Source organism: Nannizzia gypsea, genomic scaffold (assembly GCF_000150975.2).
Source record: "Nannizzia gypsea CBS 118893 supercont1.9 genomic scaffold, whole genome shotgun sequence".
Classification (NCBI taxonomy): Eukaryota; Fungi; Ascomycota; class Eurotiomycetes; order Onygenales; family Arthrodermataceae; genus Nannizzia; species Nannizzia gypsea.
In genome coordinates, this window is record NW_003345193.1 from 263351 (window position 1) to 289944 (window position 26594).

At 48.1% G+C, this 26594-nt stretch overlaps 13 protein-coding genes across 13 annotated transcripts in view; 9 read left to right on the forward strand and 4 right to left on the reverse strand.

Annotated features, from left to right (window-relative positions):
- Positions 1-1825: 1825 nt before the first annotated feature.
- On the forward strand, positions 1826-4814 carry MGYG_08330 (hypothetical protein; the record flags this gene model as incomplete). The annotated part of the gene is made up of 5 exons (XM_003169378.1): positions 1826-1973; positions 2088-2843; positions 2993-3092; positions 3173-3545; positions 3618-4814. The coding sequence occupies 5 exons, from the start codon at positions 1826-1828 to the stop codon at positions 4812-4814; spliced, it is 2574 nt and encodes an 857-aa protein (XP_003169426.1).
- A 760-nt stretch (positions 4815-5574) lies between these two features.
- MGYG_08331 (hypothetical protein) lies at positions 5575-5941 on the reverse strand (the record flags this gene model as incomplete). The annotated part of the gene is made up of 2 exons (XM_003169379.1): positions 5575-5702; positions 5842-5941. The coding sequence occupies 2 exons, from the start codon at positions 5939-5941 to the stop codon at positions 5575-5577; spliced, it is 228 nt and encodes a 75-aa protein (XP_003169427.1).
- Positions 5942-6377: 436 nt separating this feature from the next.
- Positions 6378-7284, forward strand: MGYG_08332 (hypothetical protein; the record flags this gene model as incomplete). Its single annotated transcript, XM_003169380.1, has 2 exons — positions 6378-6830; positions 6901-7284. The coding sequence occupies 2 exons, from the start codon at positions 6378-6380 to the stop codon at positions 7282-7284; spliced, it is 837 nt and encodes a 278-aa protein (XP_003169428.1).
- A 586-nt stretch (positions 7285-7870) lies between these two features.
- On the forward strand, positions 7871-9745 carry MGYG_08333 (Atg22B-1p; the record flags this gene model as incomplete). The annotated part of the gene is made up of 5 exons (XM_003169381.1): positions 7871-8028; positions 8117-8151; positions 8243-8998; positions 9051-9175; positions 9236-9745. The coding sequence occupies 5 exons, from the start codon at positions 7871-7873 to the stop codon at positions 9743-9745; spliced, it is 1584 nt and encodes a 527-aa protein (XP_003169429.1).
- A 456-nt stretch (positions 9746-10201) lies between these two features.
- MGYG_08334 (GTP-binding protein ypt5) lies at positions 10202-11152 on the forward strand (the record flags this gene model as incomplete). Its single annotated transcript, XM_003169382.1, has 5 exons — positions 10202-10268; positions 10346-10365; positions 10443-10469; positions 10556-10747; positions 10808-11152. The coding sequence occupies 5 exons, from the start codon at positions 10202-10204 to the stop codon at positions 11150-11152; spliced, it is 651 nt and encodes a 216-aa protein (XP_003169430.1).
- A 775-nt stretch (positions 11153-11927) lies between these two features.
- Positions 11928-14112, forward strand: MGYG_08335 (hypothetical protein; the record flags this gene model as incomplete). The annotated part of the gene is made up of 3 exons (XM_003169383.1): positions 11928-12017; positions 12091-13983; positions 14056-14112. The coding sequence occupies 3 exons, from the start codon at positions 11928-11930 to the stop codon at positions 14110-14112; spliced, it is 2040 nt and encodes a 679-aa protein (XP_003169431.1).
- Positions 14113-14676: 564 nt separating this feature from the next.
- Positions 14677-17937, forward strand: MGYG_08336 (hypothetical protein; the record flags this gene model as incomplete). Its single annotated transcript, XM_003169384.1, has 1 exon — positions 14677-17937. One exon carries the CDS (start codon positions 14677-14679, stop codon positions 17935-17937), a length of 3261 nt encoding a protein of 1086 aa, XP_003169432.1.
- Positions 17938-18904: 967 nt separating this feature from the next.
- MGYG_08337 (hypothetical protein) lies at positions 18905-19579 on the forward strand (the record flags this gene model as incomplete). The annotated part of the gene is made up of 1 exon (XM_003169385.1): positions 18905-19579. The coding sequence occupies one exon, from the start codon at positions 18905-18907 to the stop codon at positions 19577-19579; it is 675 nt and encodes a 224-aa protein (XP_003169433.1).
- Positions 19580-19895: 316 nt separating this feature from the next.
- MGYG_08338 (hypothetical protein) lies at positions 19896-20591 on the reverse strand (the record flags this gene model as incomplete). The annotated part of the gene is made up of 1 exon (XM_003169386.1): positions 19896-20591. The coding sequence occupies one exon, from the start codon at positions 20589-20591 to the stop codon at positions 19896-19898; it is 696 nt and encodes a 231-aa protein (XP_003169434.1).
- Positions 20592-21658: 1067 nt separating this feature from the next.
- On the forward strand, positions 21659-22654 carry MGYG_08339 (2-hydroxychromene-2-carboxylate isomerase; the record flags this gene model as incomplete). Its single annotated transcript, XM_003169387.1, has 5 exons — positions 21659-21733; positions 21824-21923; positions 21992-22095; positions 22210-22389; positions 22451-22654. 5 exons carry the CDS (start codon positions 21659-21661, stop codon positions 22652-22654), a joined length of 663 nt encoding a protein of 220 aa, XP_003169435.1.
- A 279-nt stretch (positions 22655-22933) lies between these two features.
- MGYG_08340 (hypothetical protein) lies at positions 22934-23764 on the reverse strand (the record flags this gene model as incomplete). Its single annotated transcript, XM_003169388.1, has 1 exon — positions 22934-23764. The coding sequence occupies one exon, from the start codon at positions 23762-23764 to the stop codon at positions 22934-22936; it is 831 nt and encodes a 276-aa protein (XP_003169436.1).
- Positions 23765-24375: 611 nt separating this feature from the next.
- Positions 24376-25720, forward strand: MGYG_08341 (histone acetyltransferase GCN5; the record flags this gene model as incomplete). The annotated part of the gene is made up of 2 exons (XM_003169389.1): positions 24376-24564; positions 24617-25720. 2 exons carry the CDS (start codon positions 24376-24378, stop codon positions 25718-25720), a joined length of 1293 nt encoding a protein of 430 aa, XP_003169437.1.
- A 625-nt stretch (positions 25721-26345) lies between these two features.
- The window catches only part of MGYG_08342 (hypothetical protein), a gene marked incomplete at both ends in the record, with an annotated part of 1535 nt that continues 1286 nt past the window's right edge, over positions 26346-26594 (reverse strand). The window contains one exon of the mRNA XM_003169390.1: positions 26346-26534. Within this exon, the coding sequence (XP_003169438.1) occupies positions 26346-26534 (189 nt within the window). The remainder of the gene's footprint in view (positions 26535-26594) is intronic.

The window sequence follows — 26594 nt, forward strand, 5'->3', positions numbered from 1 at the left end:
TCGCTGCTCTCCCGCTCCCGTGCCGCGGTAGCTGCATGTCTGGCTGTATTGGTATCCGTACCTGTATCTGGCCGTAACTAAGTAACCATGTCTGGACGGGGGACAGGCATGCGGTAGCGAGGGATGTGCAACCCTTGCCTTCTTTGCACTCCCACATCATGCGCCCCGTCATGCAAGCCCGGCATGCATTACTGTGCTGCTTTGCCTGTCTATCTGCCAGCCCGTCCGTTTGCCTGTCTTGTCTTGTCTTGTCTGTGTCAGTCAAAAGGAGTCGCACCCCTGCAGCCTTCTGGGTCCCCTTATTCCTCCCGTGCGGGCCACGGTCGCCTCGACTTGGCTAGTTAGTCCTGCCAGCTAGCGCATGTTACCCAGCAACGAATCCACCACAGTGGCGATGATCAGAGCGCGTCATATTATAGCCGCCGCGATGTACTTTATTGAACCCAACTAACTTTATATCAAAGCAGCGAAACTCTTCTTCGCTTTCGTCCCAAAGGGTAGGGCACGACGGGACATCACATGACGTCGGAACTCGGCGTTTCTTTCCTTGCGCGGGGCGGGAAAGTCGAGGGAGAAAATTGCGCCTTGGCCGAGGTTGTGACGTCAAACAATTATCAATTAACTACCAACAATAACATGTTCATTTCACGAACTGCGGGCCCCGGGAGGTTTTGAGGAGAGTGGGCGGAAGACGGCCATCCACTTGAGCAGTCGAGACTCGGCTGCCCACTCGGCGGTGTGGTGACGGGCCGTTTCGTCACGGGAGGAGAGCAGTGACTGGCGCTTGTTCCTACTACTCTCCCCGGCTTCACTGCTGCATACATACATTACATATCAACAACTTCCGCTCTTCTTCTGCTTTCATCCCTTGACAGCTACCAAAAGGACTCGAATCAATTGCCCAGGCCTCGTCTTCTTCCTTTTTTACACAGGGAAGAAGACACCTCGGCTCTTTGGACTGCTGTCTCTCGTCTTCTATAAGACCAGGCCAGACAGGATATCTTCTTTCTTGACTGATTGGAAGCTACGCGCGTTAAACTGACAATAATAACCAACACACTGACTGCATTGGCATCTTCTTTGCATATCTCTCTTGTCTCCCTTATCTTACAGTCCTCTCCCTATTTACTTTTATTACGCCATCTCAATCTTCTTTGTGTCTTGTTATTCACTTCCTCCTGCGTAAGTGGTGGTGATATCAAACAAGCCTCACCCTCTTCTCGCTTCCTCCTCACCTTACTTCCTATTACCCTTTGGAGCAACACACATACTTGGCCCTGCTTTCTTGGCCGCTACATCTTCTGGCTTAATCGCCTGTGTAACACATCTCTTTGCTTCTTCTTCTCGCTCCCTTCTTTTTCTTTTTTCTTCTTCCGTTTCCCTTTATTCTTTTCTCTTCTCTTCCTCTTCTTGATCAACATATTCCTTTTTCCCCTTTCTCTAAGCCATCCATCTTGTGGTGGCCAATTCTTCAAGGAAGCGTAAGAAGCAGCAACAGAAGAATATAGCTCTCTAGGCTGGCTCTTTCTTCAAGGTATGTATTTGCTCCTTTTCCTATCATCTATTCCCTTTTTTATTCCTTTTCACTGACGCATAGCTCGTCTCTCTTTTTTTTTTTAGCACTGGGTCCAGTCGAGGTCTTTTAAAGAGACTCATCATCTACCAATCAAGGTCCTCAGCCTTGTTGATTCTATCTGAACTATTGTCCAGATTTCAAGGCTTCACGTCTTTTTGTTTTCTAAACAAGTTCCGGATTCAAGCCAGTTGGTGACTGAGACCCGGACATGTTCTTCTGCTTATGAACTATCTAGCAGCTAAGGAAGATATGGTTGATCAGACTGAGACATTAACTGGGCCATCCTCCTCTCAGAGTGTTCCACATCTACCTGCTACTGAAATAGTAGATGATATCACCAAGCAAGAAGATCTAGCTATGAACGAAGAACTTCCGCCCACCACTGAGGCGCGTGAAGGTTAGTGATATTTCTTTCTTTTTAACTGTGATTTCTTTTTATATTACTTTATACATATATATATATTTCTATTTATTTATTTATATATACACACTTATCTAACCTTTTCCTTAGACCCTCCTCCCCCATCTCTCTTTGAGCCATTTGCTCAGCCAACAGGTGGCCTATTGTCTACACCTCTCGCTTCCTCACATTCTCCAGAAGAGGGAACGATAATTGAGGGCGAACAAGGAGGCGCGAATCCCCAGGCTATTATACAGGCCCTTGACTCCCTGTCTAATATCCCAGCTCATTTGACCCTTTTATCTAACGAGTCCAACCTTTACCACGATCGCGATATGGACGAGCTAGAGGACGTCGAGGAACTCCTCGACGACCCTACTCCTTTCGTGCAAGAGTCGGCCAACGACGATACTGATGATGGCTGGCAAGACGACCAGTGGATGGAGCCCCCAGATGGCAATGGTAGCTTAATCGAAAACACTGAGCTTTCTGGTTTCGAGCTCGATAGGCTTCCACATGACAAAGTCGGCATGGGCCCTGGCTCCATATCCACCAGCTCCGAGAAGGATGCAAACGATGACATTGGAGAGTTTTATCCATCCGATGATGATGACTCGTACCGCGACTCCGATAGCATCTGCGGTAGTGTCTCTCCCTTACCACCCACTCAACGGGAACGGTTGAGCACCAACCATAATACAAATGCCACTAATAACAACACCATTGGCCCTATTACTCCGCCAGTTGAGCAGGGGGAGTTTCCTCCAATTGAGTTGCTCCAATTTGCCTTACCAGACCCTGGAGATCAGTATTTTGATCCTAATGGGGCTGACGCCGATATGGCAGACATTTCTATGCACACTGAGAGTATGTACTGTTGTTCTCCCTTCTAATCCCCTTATAACTTCATCATGCGTTTCCTTCAAGCTTTGCTACCGTCTGGTCAGTGTGAATGTATCTGTCCCGCCAACTAAGATGCGGCGACGCACTTTACCTTCACCTCTTGTTTATAAAAGGCCCAACCCCTGAGCAAAACCTCCTTCTGTTGACATTTCTAAAGTCTGAGCCTGAACATGGGCATGACAAGCATCCTTTACCTCCTTCATCCTTGATACAGTTGGATTCCGCACAAAGCCTTCTTTATCACTCCCTATTCCTTACTATTACTCTTTCATCATGGTTCCCTATACTTTTAGCATCTACTCCCAGAGTGTTTTGCCTCCAAACCACATTGTTCCTGATGAGAATACTAACAAGCGCCACTCGCCAGCATTCGAACGCAACTTGACCGTTGAACAGTTCATCCGTCAGTGGTACCTCCGCGCTCGTATGTCTCGGGATCGACTCGGTATGAAGCACAAGTACCCTGCAATAGCCCCAGAGGCTATGAATGTGCAGAACTGGCAGAGACCGACCAAGATCTCGCGCCCAGATGACCACAAAGGTCGCTATTTCGATATCCAGAACATCCCATGGATGTCCAAGTTGGACGTGGACCGAGCTGCTGCTCGTGCCCTACGCGACCAGTGGTATACTTCTTACCATAATTTGCGCTTCGAGCCTCATGGTGTATGTTTACTCTTTCCCAATCCTTACTCCCTTTTCCCGTCAAGGATCTAATTTCGCATGATTTCTTTCTAGTATGCAATCACTCCACGCGATACTGAGAATTATTTCAAAGCCAAGAACATGTACACCAAGTTCAAAGCCACCATGGCTCATTTCCAGCTTCGCAACCTCATGTCTGTGAGGGCATCTAACGTTGTGCAGTATGTCTACCGTAACAAGGTCTACTCGGTCACTCCATTCTACGACGTGCAAGACACCATCCTCGAGCTTACCGAATCAGTCTCTTCCAACCCCGTGGCTGAACCTCTGAAAATCTCTACCATGAAGGCCAAGCACGGTGTCACTGTTGTTGGTGGCTTTAGCGGTGAATATGCATACAAGGGCGAAATCCATGGTTATGACAAGGTTGAAGGCCGTATCACCAAGCATCTCAATGGAATCACCAACCACATTGACATTGTTCAACACCGCACGAGCCACACTCCGCAGGCCATCATTGCCTCTAACGATAACTCTATCCGCATCCTTGACTGCGAGACAAACAAGTTCATTGGAACTCATAGCTTTGCTCGTGCGATCAACTGCACCGATACCTCTCCCGACGGCCGTCTTCGTGTTATTGTCGGCGACTCTGCTGATTCTTGGGTTGTTGACAGTGAGACTGGCAAACCGGTTCAGCCCCTCACCGGCCACCGCGACTTTGGATTTGCATGCGCCTGGTCCCCTGATATGCTGCACATAGCCACCAGCAACCAGGACAAGACCGTCAACATCTGGGACGCTCGTATGTGGAGAGTTCTCCAGACCCTTGATTCGGATGTTGCGGGATACCGTTCCCTCCGTTTCTCCCCTGTTGGCGGCGGACCCCGTTCGCTGCTCATGTGTGAGCCTGCCGACCGCCTCGTCATCGTCAACGCTCAAAACTACCAGACCCGTCAAGTCCACGAGTTCTTTGGTGAAATTGGCGGAGCCGACTTCACCCCTGACGGCGGCCGTATCTGGCTCTCTAACATGGATTCTCGTTTTGGAGGTCTCATGGAGTTCGACCGCATCCAATGGGGTCAAGAATTCGGCATTGGTCATACCAGACGCGCCAAGATCGAAGCCCGCGGTGATGTCTACTATCCAGACCTGCCTAATGAATGGCTCCCCGAAGCCGAACTGGATGATGATCCACGCTGCGTCTTGAGTGCCAGCGAGCGTAGGATCCGGTACTTGAGGCTCATGAGTGACGCAGAATTCTCAAGATTCAATATTTATTTGGGATAAACACCTGGAAACATCTCATTTCCCCCCCGGCCATCCTTTGGTCTGGCTTCTTGGGCTTCTCGCCTTTTGGCATGATTTTGAACAAGGATCCTCTTAAAGATCATGTTGACCTTATCCCCTCAATAGCTTCCTTTCATTGATCATCTCCTTCTTGTATTCCAAGTTGGTGTTCTTTGGAGTTAGGCTATCCCACGAAACCGGAGTTTTCTGCCTTTGTGCATGGCGTGCCTTTTCTCGACGAGTGATACGATATAACGTCCCCTTTTCACGCTTTTCAATGACCAGTGACGACTCGCAACGACCTATGCAATGGCTATCACCACGAATTCACGATGCCTTTCACCTATCTTTCCTTTGTTTTTACCTCTCCCCAGAACAAGCTCTTCCATCGTCCCGACTCTCCCGGAAAAAACACCACGAAACGACCTAAAAAAAGTTGGGCTTTCTTTTGCCCACACGACTCTCTGCAGCTGTGCTTTTAGATTTCCTTCTCTCACCAACGGCTTTACAGTGATCTCCACAGTTCGACAACTTTCCTCAAGCTCCACAGCGTACAATACAACAACACACATTGCTTTTCGCTCATTTCTTTATTGTTTTCAAAGGGGCGCATTTTTTATTCAAGGGGCGCATCGTGCATGGGATCCTCAAGACGGCAGGACAATTCTTTTTCGTTTTTTCTTTTCGCGGTTTCTCTCCCTCCCCCTTCACCCCGAACTTCCCTTCTTTACTAATACTTCACGCTTTTACGACTTTATACTTATTTTGCTTGCGTTTGACTCATCGGAATCGGAGAAATGGAAATGGAAACGGACACGGGCTTGTATTCTGGGCACTGCATATTTATTGGGGGGAGCAACTTTGCAAAAAATACACGTTCAAATCGACCTACGCAGGGAATAACAAAAAAGAAACGGAGAATTAATCAAGGAACCTCCTTTAGCTAGTTAGCTTCTAGTTAGGTACCTATCAAATTACTCAAATCTACGTGTTCTTCTGATATTGTCTCCTCTGACTCCGTACATACGTTGTTCTTTCCGTGTCTTGCCTTGCTGCTTGTCTCTTTTTGCCCGTTTCTTTTTCATGCGATCCATCAGATTTGTTGCACCTGATGTCCACTTGGCCATGGAGGCCGCATTGGCTGATGCCCACCCCGTTATCCCCTCCCTGCACGCCCCTGTCCATGCTGCCCGCACTGACTGGTATGGGTATGTACTTGTCAATCAACGAGGGAGGTACTAGCAGCCTGTGGCGGTGGTGGTGGGGGGAAAGAGGGAGGAAAGGGGGCTTAGCAGGCGGTTTGTTTTGGCCCTCCCGAAGTTGCCCCTCCAGCAGCTAACTCGCCACCCGCAAGCAACAGCTATCTATATAAGACGGGACGGCCTTAGGGGACAGAGCCAGACGAAGCAAACCCATCCAGTCAGTCCTCTTCTGCCTATCAATCGACTTGTCACTTTGCCAATTCGTTTTCTATCTAGCTGACCAGCAAACTCTCTGCCCTGTTCCGTGTTTCATAGATCGAACGAACCCCTCTATTTACATTCACAATACCTGCATAACACCATGTCCTTCAACGACACCCAGCACCGCGGTGAGGCCGCAGACTACTACAACGGAAGCCAACTCAACCTGGACCGAGACCAGGCCCTCAGACAGGCCAGATACGAGAAGCATGGCCGTGAAGACCAGGAAGACGATGACGACTCCCTCTTCAGCAAGGCAATGAGCTTCCTGGGAGACAAGAAGGAGAAGATCGGCCGCGAGGACATCGACGAGCAGAAGGTGGTGCAATCCCACCAGATGCTCTATGGAGATGCAGATGATCGAAATGAGAAGCATGGTGCAGATTCCTTGGGTTCTGGAGCAGCCATGCAGGCTCTCAAGATGTTTATGAACAAGGACCAGAAGCAGGGACAGAGCCAAAAGCAGAGCGGTGGTGACCAGAACCAGCTTATTGGTATGGCTATGGCGCAGGCTGGCAAGATGTGGGAGCAGAAGAACCAGGAGGGCCGTGTGGTGAGTCCTCAATTCCTTAACAAGACGGCGATCTAGTAACTAGTTGCTGACGACATATATACGTAAGTAGAACACTGATAAGCAAACTGCTGTCAACATGGCTGCCGAGTATGCTCTGAAGATGTATATCAAGGGCCAGCTGGGTGGTGGAAGTGGTGGAATGGGCGGACTCGGTGGCCTCGGCAGCCTTGCTCTTATTTCTGGTGCTTTGGGAGGAGGTGGTGGTAACCAGCAGCAGAGCGGCCTTGCTGCCATTGCTGGTGCGTTGACAGGTGGAAGCCAGCAGCAGCAACAACCTCAGCAGCAGAGTGGCCTGGCTGCTCTTGCCGGTGCTCTTGGAGGAGGCGGAAATAACCACCAACAGCAGCAGCAGCAGCAGCAGCATCAACAACAGCAGCAGCAGGGTGGGGCTTCTGGCTTGTTGAACATGGCTTCCAAGTTCCTCGAGAAGTAGATAGGCGTTCAATTGCCATCTCCTCGGCGATATGATTATTACAGGGCTATGTCGTTCGTTGATTATATAGTATATATATAACTATTTTTGATCTTAGTCCATGAATCACGATGTCTATGTGACACTTTGCTTATATTCGAACGACCTTTTGAATGCGATTTAGTAACTAGTTGATTATCTAGGTTGTGTTGGCATGCACCTGTAACTTTACCAAGTAGCTACTCAGATCCATGGACCATTTACTAACCCTCAATCTGATAAAAAGGACAAGATTCCCGTCACCCATGGTAAGAAAACAGATTAATAACATTATAGTTCTATATCAATATTGCCTCTCTTGCCTTATAAAAAAGATAAAGTAATACTACCTGCTGATAACTGCCGAGGATACCGAATTTTAACAGAAAAAAAAAGGCCCGATGTCACGCTCTCCAGCCCTAACTGTGGCACTAACAGGGAACAACCCCGTTCGGCGGCTGATCACTGTAAAAGGATGGGCAGGATGCCTTTTCAAGAGTTGAAAGGACTTGCGTCAAATCTCCCACGATATATCCAGGCTCCTTGGTTTCGGACATAAACAGATACGATGGCTGTTGAGCGTGCTGAGTTGGATCTGGCTGCCGACGATGCGGCGACCAAAGCCAGTGTAGATACAAGAGATGCCGAAACACCAGACGGACCTACAACTGATACCCTGGATGAAAGATTCCAGACGTCTAAATGGGAGATTTGGGCATATTATGCGTGTGTTGAGCTCTCCTTCACCATGAACATTGACAAATAGCTCCCTGGCTACTCCTTCAATATTGATATACTGACACTCTTCCTGCAGTTACTACGTCGGGAATAACGGACTGACGCTCTTCAGTGGGTTCTCTGCATCAATTGACCTCTCTCTACGTTTACTATCCTGGGGATAATTATTCTTATGTGAAATCTACTCTCTCTCAACCCCTAGACTTTGCTCCTACCGCATTTCAAAACCTGCTTTCTCAGGCTGCAGGACCTCAAGGAACACTGGTCTTTGCTGGCTCCAGACGAACAATCAACAGCATCGTACTGCTGAGTAACGGCATATCCTTCGCTATCCAGGTGCTTGTCTTTCTCTGCATCGGTAGCTTTGCTGATTTCGGCACCTGGAGGCCAAATATACTCATCGTGCTATCCATCATCGCATACGCAGTTGGCTTTGGATGGATTGACGTCCACACCTCTGAAAAATGGCACATTGCATCTGGTCTTTACATAGTAGGTCTAATCGCCTACCAGACTTGCTTGACTTTTTGGACAGCGGCCTTTCCTGGCCTTGCGAGAAACACCTTGGAAATTCGACAAAAGGCCGACGAATACCGGGCTGGCCTTATTACGAAAGATGAGTTTGATGAAGTCGACTCAATGAAGCGAAGCCAGTTGTCGAATGTAGCCTTTTATGTCCAGTCTGTTGGGGAAGTGTTCATACTTGCCATCATTGTCGGCATTATGTTTGCATTGGACGTCAATGCTAGTGAGGCCAATAATAACAAGGGCTTAAGTGTCCTTATAGCATTTGCAACGGCTGTTTGGCTGGTCTTGTCGATACCGTGGTTCATCCTGGAGAAGAGGCGGCCTGGACAGGACCTTGGTGGTAAGAATATCGTCCTGGCGGGTTTGCGGCAGCTGTATTGTGCAGCAACGGAGATATGGTCTCTAAGGCAAAGCTTATTCTATCTTATCGGTATGGCTTGCATTCTCTTGGCTATTTGCTGTATGCTAACCGTCGAACGAAGGATATTTCTTGCTTGGAGACTCCTTAAATACCACAGTTACGGTGATTGCAACTCTTCAGAACAGCATCGTTGCATATAACACACTCCAGTTGACATACCTTCTTATTGTTGGCATCGTTTCCCAAGTAAGGCAATCCTCTATATCCGGTAATTAATCCCTCTGACATTCTTGGGCCATTCCACAGGCTATCGGAATCTATGCCTTCTGGGCAATACAGCAACGTTTCAAGCTACAACCCAAGACGATGTTCAATGTTATTGCCATCGCCATCATTCTCCTTGATGGCTGGGGGATGATTGGCATCTGGACCACTCGCTTTGGATTCCACAACACCTGGGAAGTCTGGGCCTATCAGGCGTTTTACGGTCTCTTTGTCTGTCCATGGTACAGCTACAGCCAGATCATGATATCGGAAGTGACTCCCCGGGGTAAGGAGTTCCTCTTTTTTAGTCTGTTCAGCATCATTGGAAAGACATCTTCTTTCATCGGCCCACTGGTTTCCAGCGCCATCATAGATGCGTCGCCATCAGGGAACAATTCGACTCCATTCTATTTCCTGTTTGCTCTTAGCCTGGCGAGCTTTGTATTCCTTTTCTTCTTCGTGGATGTGCCAACTAGTCGGAAGGAACAGGAGCTCTTTTTGGCCAGGGAGAAAGCGAGACTTGCAGGGAGCGAAGAGCCTTTGACCGGCTAAACATGTCAGAACTGCCGGGTATCATACAGAGTAATACTTTCCCCGTATCAAATGAATGTAGTCTCTGTTGTTTCCTGCATGTCCTCCTGAAACGTCATTCCCTTTTTTCTATGTTGACTGCGGCTGATGTCATCATCCACGTGACATTTATAACGTAAGCAGCCTCCGTCATCTGACAAAGTCCAAAGGAACCAAAGAACGACAAGCAAAGCAAAGTAGCGAGCAAGCATCAGCCAGCATCAATCGTCATCTCGACCGCCATCTCGACCGTCATCTGCCTGCTTAAAAGCACCGCCAAAGACGCCCTTCGCACACACATATACGGCCAGCCTTTCAGCTTAGCAGCTCCTCGCACCTCGCATCGTCCGCTTGTTGCCTTGTCTAGGTATCTACGATTCGCCTGGACCTCGGACCAGCCCCCTCTACGCCCCGGCATCCAGCTCTTAGAGAACAATCATGGCTGCAAGAGCACCAGGAGGCCGGCCTAGTGCTAGGTTTGCCCAGTTTAAGCTTGTACTTCTCGGTGGGTGTCCCCGCTTCTTATAGCAGACGTTAGGTCTAAATATGGAAGTTGATGCTAACGGGTGTATGTGTATATAGGAGAGTCCGCTGTCGGAAAGGTGAACCTCCCACTCTGTAATCGATAATACTTCAACTTACTCTGAGGAGATGACTGACGGCTCCTTAAATATTATAGAGCTCGCTGGTTTTGCGATTCGTCAAAGTGAGTGGACATCTTTGTATACATATATGTATTTACATGTCTGCCTTACATGCGGAGTTCTGACTCGTGGCCCCCCTTTGTTTTAGGATCAATTTGACGACTACCGAGAGTCTACTATCGGCGCTGCATTCCTTACACAAACCATATCACTTGACGAGACTACGACGGTAAAGTTCGAGATATGGGATACCGCTGGTCAGGAAAGATATAAGTCGCTCGCACCCATGTACTACCGAAATGCCAACTGTGCTGTCGTTGTCTATGATATAACTCAGGCTGTAAGAAATGTTCTCCTGTTATGCTATTTACCGGGTTACTAGATCTGACGGAGTGTATAGGCATCTCTTGACAAGGCCAAGTCATGGGTAAAGGAGCTTCAAAGACAGGCGAATGAGAATATTATCATTGCGCTTGCCGGAAACAAACTCGATCTTGTCAACGAAAGCCCTGACAAGCGTGCCATCGAAACCGCAGACGCAGCTGCCTATGCCAAAGAGGCTGGTTTGCTGTTCTTCGAAACCTCTGCCAAGACATCAACGAATGTACGGGAGCTATTTACTGCAATTGCGAAAAAACTACCGCTTGACCAGGCCGGCCCACGGAATCTGCGAGCAAACCCAAGACCGGGCGTTGACTTACGTCCGGAGTCGGCGAACACGCAAGGAGGAGCCTGCAGTTGCTGATTGTATTAGATGATCTCTACCTTTTATTTTCTTTTTTTTATGCTGGCTGCTTTTGAAATGTACATGGGTAATGAAGAAGTGGAAACGAGTGACGAGAGAAACCCGGCGTACCTCCCTGGCACAACGGCGGTATCATCTAGTACGGTTTCATTGGCGTCCTTTCACATACCCCCTGGCCATGAGATATTGAACCGACAACATCTTGGAACAGCTCCCCTGTATCCGTCGTCAGTCTACCTTATACACTGCTCTTGATGGAGTTTCCTCTCCATCCCTCCCTCTCTCTTCTACTTTATTAGATATCAACTTGCGGCGTGTGTTTCCTCCTGTTATCTACGATTTAATATCTGTTACTTTTTCCACCGTCATGCCCTGCCTTGGTGTTAATATTGGTTTCTCTGTTATTCACATTGTAATTTGTTATGCCTTCCGCTGTTACCACTCTGCAAACTCCCCTTTCTTTCTGTTACTCCGTGGCCTCGGTGCCGAGCAAGTGTAATCAGCTAAGCCATGGTCTGCTATACCAAGTATAACCAAATGGAATGTCTTTCAAAAGCTGCCTCTGGAAGAGCGCCTTGTCTACCCTTAACTAAAGCAGCGACGTAACAGCATAAAAGCGGCGCTAAATTCTTTCCGACCGAAACCACTTTTTGCTGTCACCAAACAAAACACTCGACGTCGCCTTCTCACGACACAGCACACTCTCTGCCTCTCAGCCCATGAGCAGACAGCCATCCAGCTTCTGTCGACAATCCAGCGGCATATAACGCCCAGCATGCTGCGCAACTCAATTGCGCCGTCCCGAGGACTGGGCTCGTTGACCCGGCAAAGGCTCACCACATCCAGACGAAACCTCATAAGCAAGGTCTGTATAACGCCTTCCGATGTCCAGAATACTAGACGATTGTCTGCTAACGGTGCCTTGTTTCATTCTTTAGAGGAGTTATAGCAAAGCTAGAAGCGCCGGCTGGCCTTCTGAGAGCTCAATTGCCAGTGTATTGCCAGCCCGGAAAACCTCATATGCCACATTCACTACCAGCGCAACCCGTGGCAATGAGCCAAATGTTCGATCACCACCTTCTCCATCCTCTGCCTCGGCTATAACGCCAGAAGGTCTTTCGAAATCGGCATCTTCTTCGCCTGCTGCTCAGACTTCCCATGGCTCATCGGTAAACCCGCCTGAGCCCCCGAAAGCTAATGCCGGTGCTCCTCCACCACCGCCTCCTACTCCTAAGGCCAAGGGAAAATTCGGCAGGTCGCTATTGTATCTCGTTCTCGTTGCGGGAGTTGCCTATGCCGGAGGAGTGTGGTTTTCTCTCAGATCCGATAACTTCCACGATTTCTTTACGGAGTATATTCCCTACGGCGAGGAGGCTGTACTGTACTTCGAGGAACTTGATTTCCGCCGTCGATTCCCCAATGCTACCCGACACATCAACACCCGCCCGGCTGCTCCTCGAAATGAAGGCGAAAAAGTAACTATACCCAGCAAGAGCGGTGTTTCATGGAAGGTGTCTGAGAATGACGGCACTAGTGATGTATCCCATAAGGGAAGACATATGAGTGCTGTGGATGCCGAAGTGCCTCGTCCCAGTGATGATTCAAAATCTGCGCCAAAACGACCAGCTGCCGATGACAAGAAAGTTTCCGAAAAGACCGGCTCCAAGAAGGAAGAAAGCAAGGAAAGAGTCCCGGTTACTGACACTAAGAAAGCCGCCGTTTCGCTCGATGAGCCAAGGAAGCCAGCAGTTGCTACAGTTGCAAGCATTGAGCCATTGGCAGCTCTACAAGATGACCCAGCCATCCAGGAATTGGCCAAGATTGTTAACGGACTTATTGCTGTTATAAATGCGGATGAGTCTGCTTCTAAGCTCGCCGCTCCCATTGCCAAAGCAAAGGAGGACTTCCTGAAGCTAGGAGAGCAAATTTCTAGTATTAAGAAGGAGGCGCTTGCTGCGGCTCAGGAGGAAATCAAGAACGCTCACCAAGAATTTGACCGATCTGCTACCGAACTTGTTCGACGAATCGATGAGGCTCGCGCAGAAGAGGCTGCCCAATATCGTGAAGAATACGAGACAGAGCGCGAGAAGCTTGCTAACTCTTACCAGGAAAAGATCAAGACCGAGATTGAGAGAGCCAATGCGGTTGCAGAACAGCGACTTAGAAATGAACTAGTTGAGCAAGCAATCGAATTGAACCGCAAGTTCCTTAACGACGTTGATACTCTTGTTGAAAGGGAGCGTGAGGGCCGCTTTAGCAAGCTGTCTGAGCTCTCCGCCCAGGTTGCCGAGCTGGAAAAGCTGACCGCCGGATGGAACGACGTTATTGGTGCCAATTTGACCACCCAGCAGCTCCAAGTCGCTGTTGACGCTGTCCACAGTGCTCTTGAGAGTGAGAGCATGCCTCGGCCATTCATCAACGAACTTCTTGCTGTCAAGAGCCTCGCCGGCCAAGATCCCATCGTCAATGCCGCCATCTCTTCAATAAACCCCACTGCTTATCAACGCGGAATTCCATCGTCTGCCCAGATAATTGACCGATTCAGGCGAGTCGCTAATGAGGTCCGCAAGGCAAGCCTCCTCCCCGAAGATGCGGGAGTTGCTAGCCACGCTACCAGCTACCTGATGAGCAAAGTTATGTTCAAGAAAGAAGTTTCTTCCAGCGGAGATGATGTTGAGAGTATACTCACTCGCACGGAGAAGCTGCTTCAGCAGGGCAACCTTGACGACGCCGCTCGTGAGATGAATGCCCTTCGCGGATGGTCGAAATTGCTCAGCAAGGATTGGCTGGCCGATGTAAGAAGAGTTTTGGAAGTTAGGCAAGCCATGGAGGTATGTTACCCCTTATTATTGCATTGGCCTCTGTTTCTATACTAGATTGAATACTAATTTGAACTGCTCTAGGTCATTCAAACGGAAGCCCGTCTCAAATGTCTCCAGGTCGAGAGCTTGGGACACTAGTTCCTCGATTACTTTTCCTTAACCATCTTTGCATTCAAAAGCCCTGTCCATCATTTAGAACTTTAGTTTCTTGCTGTAAAACAGATCTCAATGTATCTACTAGAATTGCAAAACGTAATTACTGGACTCTCCGTCCGTATCTTTCTTGTCCCCCTTTTTCTCTCCTGCTGGCGGCTTTTTATATCAAGGCGTACGCAAGGCGGTCTTCACGTGACATGTTTGTCCTGTTTGCACTCGCAGGCCTCCCCCAAAGAGGCAAAAAAGGAGTAACTGCGGATCTTCATCGAACTACAAACATCAAACATCAACATCAACATCAACGACGGTTTCGAATGTTCGTTTTTTTTTGAATGGAGACGGCAGTGATTATCAACTGCTTTCCAACCAGGCTGGTGTCAATCTGAACTTGCCCTACTTCTCCTTTGGCGCACTATTATCACATTTTCCTTGTTTGACCTAGTCCCATGTCTCAGGCAGGGTCTAATCACATGCATAGCTATAGCTTTGTTTTTGATAACATTTCATCAGCCAGCTTCCTGGAGCTATCGTCAATTCATAGCTCCAATGGCCCGTTCTTCTCAAGAGTTAGATCAAGGCCGAAGTGAATACTCGGACAGACATGCTCCAGGGGGTTATGGAGTAGCCACCCCCAGTTCCAAAAGGGGCGAAAGCCTGGACCAAACTCCCTCACCAGGATCGGACTATCTTCTCCAGAGGAAACATAGAAAGCAATCGAGCAGTACATTTCGACTGGAATCCCCCACGGGGCCATCAAATTCGAACTCTGCCTGGAGGAGTGTGGGTCGACGGGGCAAAGACGCCATCCGTCATCAAAGTGATGATAGTGAGCTGGTCATCCCCAAACGCAACTCTCAGCAACGTCGTCAGCTTCATACACCCAAGCCATCAATTGGCAGTTCACCGCTCTCAAATGTTGTATCACATGAAGAGGATGACCCAAGAGATGTACCGTATACCCCGGAAAGTTCATCACGCGTACATATTCGTCAGTCTCCATCAGTTGGGCTGGATACAGATCCTGCTCAAATTGTCAACCTTGCTTTAAGTCTGAGTGACTCGCGCAACAGGAGTTTTTCAGCCCGTACGGCTTCAAGCGGGACCCAGCGCACCAGGTTATCATCCTCTATAGTCAGTTCCAGACCTCACGGTATACAGTCCCCCATACAGTCTCCTCGGCACTCTGAAATTGAAACTCCAACGCGAAGACCATCAGAATCTCAGGGTACAGTTGATCTTAGATATGGAGCCACTCATTATGGTGAGGTTCAACTCTCGCAAGCAACTCTTGCCAGGACTGAGAAGGCTAAACAACACTTTGAGTTGTTTGAGAATTATCTGCGCCTACTTCCACATCTTCCACGTCTACCTTCCACTGGAGACGCGTCCGGCAGACATCAAACAAATCGTGAATACCAAAATGATATCTCAGAAGGCAGACAGTACAATCCTTTGCAGTATTTACGCAATCGAAAAGTGAGATATAGGGAAAGACAAGTTATTGATTCTGAAGCGGCAGGATGGGGAGATACTGAGAAGGTCTCAGAGTGGGTCGATTTTATTGTTCAATCCCCAGATCTACATCTGCGGAGGCCTGATGAATATATCGATCTGCCAGAATTTAACCCCTGTGCGGCCAGTATCGATTTAGAAGACAAGTCGGATCAGGATTTGACACATACCAAATCTGGAGAGGTTGTGCGACGTCGCCCGAGAATGGATTGGGCGACAACTCCATTAGATCTCCTTGCCGATATCGTTTGGTACGAACAGGATGGCAACAAGGCCAAGGTCGAAGATCGAAATGGGAAAAAATTGTTCCCTCATGGCATCAAACCCATACCGCTTCCTGATTCCCGTGCAAGTCAAGTGGAATCTCTTGGCTCCATGGAGGAATCTAGCATACATGCTGATACCGACCCTGAAATAGGGCATATCCAACCCTTCAGTACAGCTACACCACCTGGCACCCAGAGCCAGCAAAACACTGAAAGAGGGCGCTTAAGACATCGACTGGCCCAGCCGATTAACTTGACTCCAAGTCATAGCAGATTGAGAAGACAAAGCAAATCTCCAGTTAAGAAACGACCTCGGAGCTCCTCTGAATCTTCGCGCCGTTCATACGGTAGCTACAAGGGCGGAAGTTGGGGAAAGAATCGTTCCATATTAGAAGCGAAAGCTGAAGAATCCGGCGATAACGACAAGCCCGCTGGAAGAAACACTACTATACTAAATAGCGACAGGCCTGTCACCCCAAATCAAGGTTCTTCCGATACTGAAAATATGCATAAGTCTAAGTTGAGGCATCCAAATACCCCGAAAAACACACTTCTCCCTAACTTGGATCTTGAATCCAATCCCCATCTATCGCCACGTCGCGAATATGCTGCTTCGAGCTCTTCCTTGGCAAGTGATGGGGGGATAAATGACTCTCAGGACATGCCGAATCATGACGACATCAGTCCTTTCAGCACTCCCGGGCCCAGGGGGTTCTTCCCAAGCATGTCAATAAACCTTTCACCTCTACGAGGCCGTTCTACATCCCCTGGCCGACGGCATCCATTCTATCTAGGCCATTCGAGGAAGCCCAGTCGGCAAAAACAAGGGCAGAATACGGATTCCACAGAATCGCCGGGTGATTCTGGCACTCTATCTCATCGCCACACAACTTCCAATCTCTCTCCGCCAGGCTCTCCTTCGGGGCCCGAGGGGCAAAGGACCCCAGTTTTCCGAAGATCAGACAGTTCACCTGCAAAGAATACGCGCAATAATGGCCAACAGGACTGGAAGAGGCTCCTTAAAGGAAGCCGGATCGCTGAGATAGTCGGGACTGAGGTATTGAGAGTGGGAGACTTAATACGGAAGAAAGATCATTTAGGCCACTCGAGGCGATCGTCTGCGTCTAGTTTATCGGAATATGTGGATGCAGATACCAAGTTACCTACGGAGGAAGATTCATTCAGCGATCAACAAAGGGCGAACTCCGATAATTCTGCAGTTCAACGAGGAAATCTTCCAGATTTTATGCCCACTCCACCAACCGAAATCTCAAATGAGAGGGATGGTCCCTCTAAGGATGAGATAATAACAGAAGCTCGAAGCCCCGATTCAAATAGAGGTACGACCGGTCGGAATATATCCACATCAAAAAGACCGGACGACATCATGAGGTACTGGACTGCTCGATATATCCGCTGCTCTGGCCGTATTGATAAACGAGACATTTCCTTCGCTCGTGCTCGTCTCTTATCGTCAGGTATTAAAGCCTTGGAAATATGTCGTTATGCTGAGAACCTTCCTACATCTTGCATTCACTCCTGGTTGGATGCCCCGGTTAACTACACCAATGTCGGCCCGTATATTTCAAGCTCAGGAGTGCCTGCCCTTGCCGCCAGACAAACAATCGCCGAATTTGACAAACATGCCGCTGCCTATAATAAGGCAATCAAAGATTTCATTGAAGTTAAGGCCCCGCCTATGAAGTCCAGTATCCGATATCTTGAGAGGCAGATTAGCGGTACGCTCACAGTTCGCATTCAATCATTAAATACCCAGGCCGAGGTCCTAGCAAGTGAACTAGGGACAAAATGTACCCTTCCCGTCAAAAAACTGGAGAATATATTAAACAAGGGCCTGAGAAAGCGGAATCGCCGAATACGATCTATCATCACGCTATTATCTGCAATCTTTGAATGGATGCTTATGGGACTTTTCTGGATTGTTTGGATCAGTGTCATGGTCTGGAAAATTATCCGGCTACTTGCATTCGGAGCATTCAAGGGGATTCGCTGGGTTCTCTGGCTATGATTTGCCTTCACCCTATCCATTCCAGTAGGGGTTAACTCCTGAATTTGTCTACTCTGCCAGTGAATACCATGCTCTGCCCTATACACACAGCTCTTTACTCGGTTCCTGGTATCATTATTACTTTGTTTTAATCACACGGTGATACCCTATTTGATAATTTATCTTAGCTTTGCTTCCCTTCGACTCACTATGTTCGTGCTTGATTAAAGTTATGATGTGACTTGACAACAAGGTAACCTACGTGGCGTTTACGAGGATAGATTACTGTTTGATTCACTAAATACCCTTTATAAATTGTACTCCTAGAGGTTCTACTTGAGTGTATGATACTTTTTATACCCTGTGAATCTCCGGCACTAGTGATAAGTGTCTAGAAATAATGTTTGTTTCTCTCACTTCTTTCAAAACACACCATTTCTCCTTTATTCATGTCTAGATCTTCGAGATGCTCTTTAAGGTCAGCTTTAGCGGAAATACCCTGCTCTACAGAAGTCCATGGATACTACCTGCCTGCTTGGAATCACTCATGGTGATGACCTCATATATTCTACAGACCTCCGTGAGTTCACACTAGCCCGGCCAAAGTACTGGAATCATTCTTGTCAAGTGGCCCTGCTTTTGATATAAAAGCTGCATCATTTATACTTACGTTCCTTTTTCCTTCATTCTAATCCTATTTCTCTCTATACTACCTGCCGCTGCCCTTTGCTGTCTTATTGAGCAATCAGTTTTCCGCTTTTCCTTTGACATATACCCTTCCTTATGTCTCCAGGTGCGCACTAAAGGGCAGTTGAAAACAGCTACACCGACCTCAAAGTTGTGATTCAATATACTGTTATCGGTGTTGCGCTCTAAGCAAACGACTGACCAAGATATCGGTCACCAACTGCTTAGATTGAATCTTTCCTTGTATTCCCTATTGCTACTAGAGAAAGTATCAACGTTTAACTTTGGGATTCTGTCCTCAATGCGTACAATAAGCCCTGTTAACCCCATCTGTCGTGGTAGAGGTTCTATCACATACCCAATCAGCCCAGTGAGTTCTATACGCCATCAAAATGTCCTCGACGTAGGACAAGCGTATAACTTCCAGAACGCAGAGAGCGGCTCTACGGTGCATTATGGAGGACCTCAGAATCGAGACTCAGGCGTTGTAGAAGTCGATGGCCTGCTGTATCGGTATGATATGGACTCTCGCGAGAGAGTTAAGGTACGCAACATGCTTGAGAGACAGAAGAACGCTGGCAAGACCAGAGTTGAGATCGGGAAGTACCTCTTCGAGACCTATAATAGGCGAGACCGGGGGCTTGGGGGTATGGTAACGTACTTGGTTGGAAAAAACCAGACATATGATAACATCGCCGCTTTCGTTATGAAGGCCGTTGGTTTGGATCCGCCGGTCCAGCAGAGCTTTCGGCCACAGTCAGCCTATGCTTCTCCAAAGCCTACTCGCCAGTCTCCAAATGGTCCAGCCCTGTCGCAATTCGGGGCCGATAGCCCGGCTGGTACCCCTGTGAAACGCGCGGTTAACCCGAAGTACATCTTTGAAGACGATGACGAGCCACCTCTTTTACAACCGGCTACGATCAACCGTATCCAGCGGGGATATTTTGATCCAAAGCTTGACTGGGGGAAGAAGTAGGAGTTCATTTTATTGCATGGTGCAAGACCCAAATCATAGTTATTAGTAGATCAAGCGTTTAGCGATGGAGTTGGAGGTTTCGGTCTTATGAATTCAATTACAGCTTATTTTTGTCTTCTCTGTGCACTACCAACAGAACTGGAGGGATAACTAGTTATACAACTGATTCCATTGTCGTAATGCTAAGTGGTAGACGTAGAAACATAGACCAACGCCTAAGTTGCCCATGCTAATGAAGAGTGTAGAGAACTAGAGAGAAGCTCAACAGGGTAACAAAAAAAAGTAATGACAGCGATGAGAGCGGTATTCAAAAATACTAAGAGCCCAATGAGTCCGTAGCTACGGTTTGATATGGCGACCTTCTCTTGACGTTATTCCTTCGGGTCGACGCCCTTAAACGGGAGGGCAGGTTGGTAACAAAGTCGGTAAATTTGGACCAGGAGGATTTGGAGGGAGGGTAGCTGTCGCTGTCTGTGGCTACTGTGCTGCCTTCTTCGTAAACCGTGCCATCGGGAAGCCGACCACGGGCCTGGAGACGTGGAAGGATAAGATCTTGGTTTATTATCGGGCTATCGTTGTACGGCGGGATGGTAGAAGTAGACGGTTTGGACCGATCTCGCAAGAAGGAGAACGTCTTTCGCAGAGATCTTCCCATAGTCGACGGTTTTTCTAGCGCTGGACAGGGCCGCTGGACTGGATTGTTAGACGGCAGAGCTGGGTCTGGAAGTCTTTGCAAGCAGAACTGGCATGCGTCTGCAACGGCCGGATCTCGATGAGCTGGCCGGATACCGGGACTCTGTTCTGAGTCTGACGGTTCTAGCGGGTCGTTTTGGAGCGGTCTTATATTCCAGACCGGCGGTCGATGGCTGTATTCCGCCCGGCGTCTCTGCCTGTCGAAGGATTCATCTGGGCTGGTTTCTATAGGAGTCCCACCCTCTGGGTCTAGAAACGTCCTTGGACGACGTTCCATTGCATCTGGACTGCGTATTTCGGCTGTGTTCTTCTCACTCATGGTGATGTTGCTGCTGTGTAGCATTCTGGGGTCTGGCCGCCTCTACCGAGAGACGGCTGATATCCGTCGAACGTCAGACTTGAAGTACTTATCAAGTAGCCCAGGAACAAGACAGGCCCGTAAAAGAGTATCTCCCCGTGTCGAACTGCGACAGCGCATCAACCGATGGAAGAGACGGAGAAGACGCCCTCTGCAGTTCGACTCGCCGGGTATAAATATAAACACATTCCTCGAGAGAAGCTGCGACAGAGCTAACGACCATCCGTTATGGCCAAAGGAGAAACCAGGGAAGGACTCGATGACAAGCAGAGTATCATGAGAGAAGCCCATCGAGCAGGCAGTTGGTGAGGCTTGACATCGTTATTCACTGGGGTATCAATCATTTGATCACCGTCCACGCTGCTGGCCTCTGGTTCCATGGGATGCAACTCTTTGCCTCTAAGGACTGTCTGTTAGCTAACTACGTGTAACGCTGCGACAGAGAGGAGTATGGGGCTCATCACGCTGCTCCTCGACTATCAGCATGATTGCTCTGATGCGGATGACGAAGTTGATCTTCACAACACGTTAGTTAATCCCTGCGGCTGGCGCTTGTTGTAACTAAACGACGGCCAAATAGCCGGCTGCCTGGCGAGATCTCGACCTCAACATCAGCCTCAACGTCGAGCTTCAGATGTCCAACGCCTCATCTGCACGCTCTCTCGACTTCACCTTACGCCGCTCGTAACTACCAGCTCAGCCTAGTCTGCCAGATGGTCCTCCGTCGCCTCCTGAGCCCGCGTGCGGTGCTGGCGATGCCTCGGTCCCTGCGATCTCAGTGGGTCAAGCCTCAACCTCAACCTCCGCCTGATCGAGTTATTCGTTCAAGCTGATATAACTCGGGGATTGATCTCTTTCCCACACCCCCAATTAGTTATATGCATGGACGTGATCCCTAGCCACAATTAACAGACGCCTGCAGGAGTCAGCATCTATCGCTCTCGTCGGCCGCTCCATCTTCGATCGCTGTGCTGTCGCTCGACCGGCGCTTTTCTGCTGCTCCCGGCCTGCCTTCTACGGACACCAACATGGCTGCGCCCAAGATCACCCTCTATGTTGACATCGTCAGCCCCTTTGCCTACATCGCCTACCATGTGCTAAGAGTAAGTGCGAGATTGGTTGTCCAGGCTCTTTTTCTTGTTTTCTTGCATGGGGCCTTTTTTGATTCTAACATGTGCTTCTGACGACACCAGAACTCCCCTGTTTTTGCAAAATGCACCACGACGTATGTCCCTGTCCTGCTCGGGGGGATTATCCAGGCTACGGGGAACGTCCCTCCAATCCGTATCAAAAGTAAGCTGTTGACCATCTTCCCACTTCATGCAGTGCTCGTCTAATTTCATATAATTTAAATCCCGCAGACAAGGATAAATGGATCAACATGGAGCGTTTGCGATGGTCAAAGCTACTGGGAGTTCCCATTACTGAGGCTATGCCAGACGGTTTTCCCGTCTTTACTCTAGCTGTAAGTTAATCTCCGGCGGTGAAGGTCGGCCCTTGCGATACATATATTAATTTTGATGACTCTTCTTTCTGGTTTGGTTTTTTGCTTGTGATTTTCTCACTGACTTGCATGCAGGTCCAGCGGGCTCTCTGTGCCGTTGCAGCCGATCACCCTGAAAAATTGACCGGCTGCATTGATGCGTTATACAATGCACTATGGGTGAATAGGGACTCAACTATCATCAAGCCGGAAGGCTATGTACCTGTGCTGGAGGCTGTGATTGGCAAAGAAGCTGCTATCAAAGTGGCGGAGAAGGTAGGCCATTCTGTGTATTTGGACGGTATCATACTCTGTTTCCCACTGACTGTGAGTACAGGCAACTGCTGCCGACATGAAGCAGACGCTGGTATCAAACACGGAACGGTCCGTAGAATCCGGTGCGTTCGGCTTACCGTGGATGGAGTGCACCAATTCAAAGGGTGAGACAGAATCTTTCTTCGGTGTTGATCACCTTGGACAGGTTACCGCTTTCTTGGGCTTGGATGGCACCCTTGGAAAAGGTTTTAAAGCGCTACTATAGAACATGCTTTTAGCGCGGGTGTAACCATGCCTAAGAGGACCCTGAAATAAACTGATAGACATGTCGGTGCCCATAATCCATTAAAGACGGGCGTTTGGATAGAATTAAGACCTCTTATGTAAAGTCACAACTACTATAAGTTAGAACCTAATGGATTTTAATTACGAGTTATATTATCGGTTAATATCTTGCAATATCATCACTAACTAGTTATATGATTCGTCCAAGCAGTTAACTATACTCTCCCCTCTCCCACAACATGTCCACCTCCACCCCTGACTAGGGGGTATACTCCGGGTAGCTGCCCTTCATCCCGAGGAATAGCCTTCCAACCCAGTAACATATTCCCTGAACAGTATACGTGATTACTTTCAGCATTTTCCACCTAAACTCATATGCCCATTCCGGTACGCGGGGTTCTCCCCATATTTGTCGCCATTCCCACCACCAAAAGAACGGAATTGTGGGATGATGTATCCAAAAACCATTAGCATAGAAAATTGCTCTCAACTGAATCGCAAGCATTAGGTCAAGTATACATTCACGGAATGGACGTGAAAATTGAAATAGACCTAGAAAAGCTAACATTTGGCGTAGCAAGATTGGCGTCGAAGAGAGGAAAGCCATGCGGTCTCGGTCGATGATAGCACTGCAAACATTCCGGTGGAACGATCGGTCTCCCTTTAAGTTGGCTACAAAATCCTCTTGATCACGAGTAGAATATGCACGACGCCAAGTAGACGAAGAACGTGGACCAAACGACATACTTTCTCCGCTCCGAAGATGCAGTCCCCGAGAAGAAGAAGGGTCATCAAAATAGTAGATTTCGACGAAACCGCGGCCAGATACGGACGTAACCTCGTCACAGATGAAGGAATGCGGGTTAAGCCAATGTTCCCAGTAATTCCAGGTGCTGTTTATAGGGACCGTGACCCGAATTGAGTCTCCATCGCTAGTAAAATCGAAGATAGCAGCTGCCTGTTTATGGAGATCTGGAAGAGTGAAAGAAGTCATCGACGTCGTGTTAGACCGCTTCATAGTGTAAATATGCAACGGGTCATTTAGCATTAAGATTATGCTAGTAAGATAGATAATTGGTGATGGTATCATCGTGAATGAAGTGCGCAGCTGTTACGTGAGAGAAGCAAAGGCGTCAAGGGTAGTTAATGAAGAGATGTCCAGCTTTTAACTATAGGCTGATATTTAGCTAGTTAGTTACCCCATGTTGGCTTTGGCATGGACGCAGCACAGCCAAGGCCGTTAATTGTTGGATAATCGTCTGACTGCTCAATGTCCCTTGTTCGGCGCTCTGCGTGCACTGCCTACTCTTGCCTGCTTTTGCATGCGCTGCTTGGCCTCGTTGGCTCCGGAGGTTACCTAGTTATTGTATCTCGTTGGTCAGAACGATCAAAGCGGCGCAGCTTCCCCACGCTAATTCCAGGCCTAGTTAGGAAAGGGCGCCCCGAGAACCGGCTCCATGTGCGCGGATCTACTTACATCCCGAAATTCGGCCAATACAATTTCAGTAAACATTGTTTACTTGAGTTTAGGTTTCGCCTCAATAATAACGAACCATTGCTATGGAGTAACTATGGAGTACTCCGTACTCTGTAGATTCATCTCTATTACTCAGGGAAAAGGATACAGCTGTTTAAGCTCTGATACTTTGCATAGACTTCAGTTACTTATCCTAACTTTGAACCTCACCGTGCCCAGTACAGATGGACAAAACAGAGTCTCGAGCACTTCCGGCTAACGACGCGCGAAGTCACCTCGGTGCCAAACGCCCAGCTCCCAAAGAACTTGCGAGCGGCCCCAGCGCCAAAAGGAACAAAGACTCTCATGACGAACCGACGGAGCTGGATGTTAGCCCTCCTACTATCGCTCAGTGGACCCCTTTTCCGGACAAAGTAACCATACCACTACCCCTAGATACAACAGTATGTCCCTAACTTTGTCAAGCCTGCAGTACTGGAGGAGCTAAGAGGCGAAATAGAGTATCGGGTAGTCAACAATGATGGCTCTAGAGAAAGCACAATTATTCTCACAGGTCTTAAATGCCTCTTCCAAAAACAACTTCCAAAAATGCCCAAAGAGTATATCGCACGTCTTGCCTACGACCGTACTCATGTGTCTATAGCCCTTGTCAAAATGCCTCTACGGGTTATCGGTGGAATAGCATATCGGGAATTCCGATGCCGCAAGTTTGCCGAAATTGTGTTTTGTGCAATCTCCACTGGCCAGCAAGCCAAGGGATATGGAGCACATCTTATGGCTCATCTGAAAGACTATATCAGAGCTACTTCCCCAGTGATGCATTTTTTAACTTACGCTGATGATTATGCCACTGGCTATTTTCAAAAACAGGGCTTTACAAAACATATCACTCTCAATAAAGCTATCTGGGCGGGCTATATTAAGGATTATGAAGGGGGAACGCTGATGCAATGTTCTTTGCTTCCCCGAATGAGGTATCTTGAGGCTGGCCGTATGCTCCTCAAGCAGAAGGAATGTGTTCTAGCCAAGATACGTAACTTCAACACAAATCATGTTATCCATCAGCCACCTGAGCAATGGGCTAACAGCCACGGTGACATTACACCAATTGATCCACTCTCCATCCTGGCTATTCGTGCAGCCGGTTGGTCTCCTGACATGGACGAACTATCACGGATACTGCCACACGGTGGACCTTATTTTAAAGAACTTCGGCAATTTCTGGGCCTGATCCGAAACCACAAAAGCGCATGGCCTTTTACTAACCCTGTTGACAAAGACGAAGCCCCCAGTTATTATGATGTCATTGAACAGCCAATGGACCTGTCAACGATGGAAGACAGGCTGGAACTTGGGTTTTATACTACTCCAAAAGGCCTTTTTGACGATTTTACGTTGATTTTCAATAATTGTCGAAAGTATAACAACCCATCAACGGTATTCGTTAATTGTGCAAATCAACTCGAGAAGTACACGCGAAAAATCGCCAAGAAAACTCCAGAGTGGCAGGAGTTTCTTGAAAATAGTGCATTCTGTTTTTTCTTTGCAATTCGGTTCATTGCTGGATAAAACGACGGCCTTACATCGTACGATTACACGTTAAGCAACTGGAAATGCTCATGTGAACCCTCCGAATAATGACTAACCAGTAATTTGATATACAACGACGGCTGTACTTTAGACAATCCAGGTCGGCTCGGCAATATTGATAGCATCAGTAGCGACACGAGCATATTTTTAGTGTGAAGGTGCCTGTATGACTAAATCGAGGGGGCCTTGATGAATTCCGTGTCAGCTTTGTAGATGATGATATGGCTCTTAGAATGGTGAATGACATTATTATTACACCCCGTAAGCTGAATAGTTAGCTAGGATAAGCCAGGAAAATTCATATCTGCATGAGTCGTTATTGTCCCCAATGATCCGTAAGTAAAAACAATTTCCACAATAAACACACTAGACAAGACATTAGAGCTTGCTGTATAGATGATAGGAAATGGCAACGTATACATGCATTCTAAGCTGAACACTCAAATCCGTTCGGCTTGACATGAGGAAACTTCAAGTTTCCTCAATGCAGAAATGGCCTCCTGGGCATGAGTCAAAAATATACTACAGGATGAAAGGTAGTTAAGAGGTAGTAAGATATGGTAGTGGAAGAAATGTAAAATCGTCGGACATTCATGTCGTAAATTCATGGGTCTGATGACTTGGTATCGAGGGGTTTTGGGGAATGGGGTTCGGGTTCAGGGTTGTCTGCGGCGATGGTAGCATTGGGGCCTTGGTCAGGCTGGCCTGATTGTGATACCGAGACAGGTGTGTGGGGTTGAGAGTTGCTGAAAGGGGATGTGGGTTGATGATGCTTTAAGGCTGTGATCGGTGGCTGGACTCCTGATGAGCTCCGATTGGGGTGAGGACATGGGAATTGTTTTAATGTGATGCG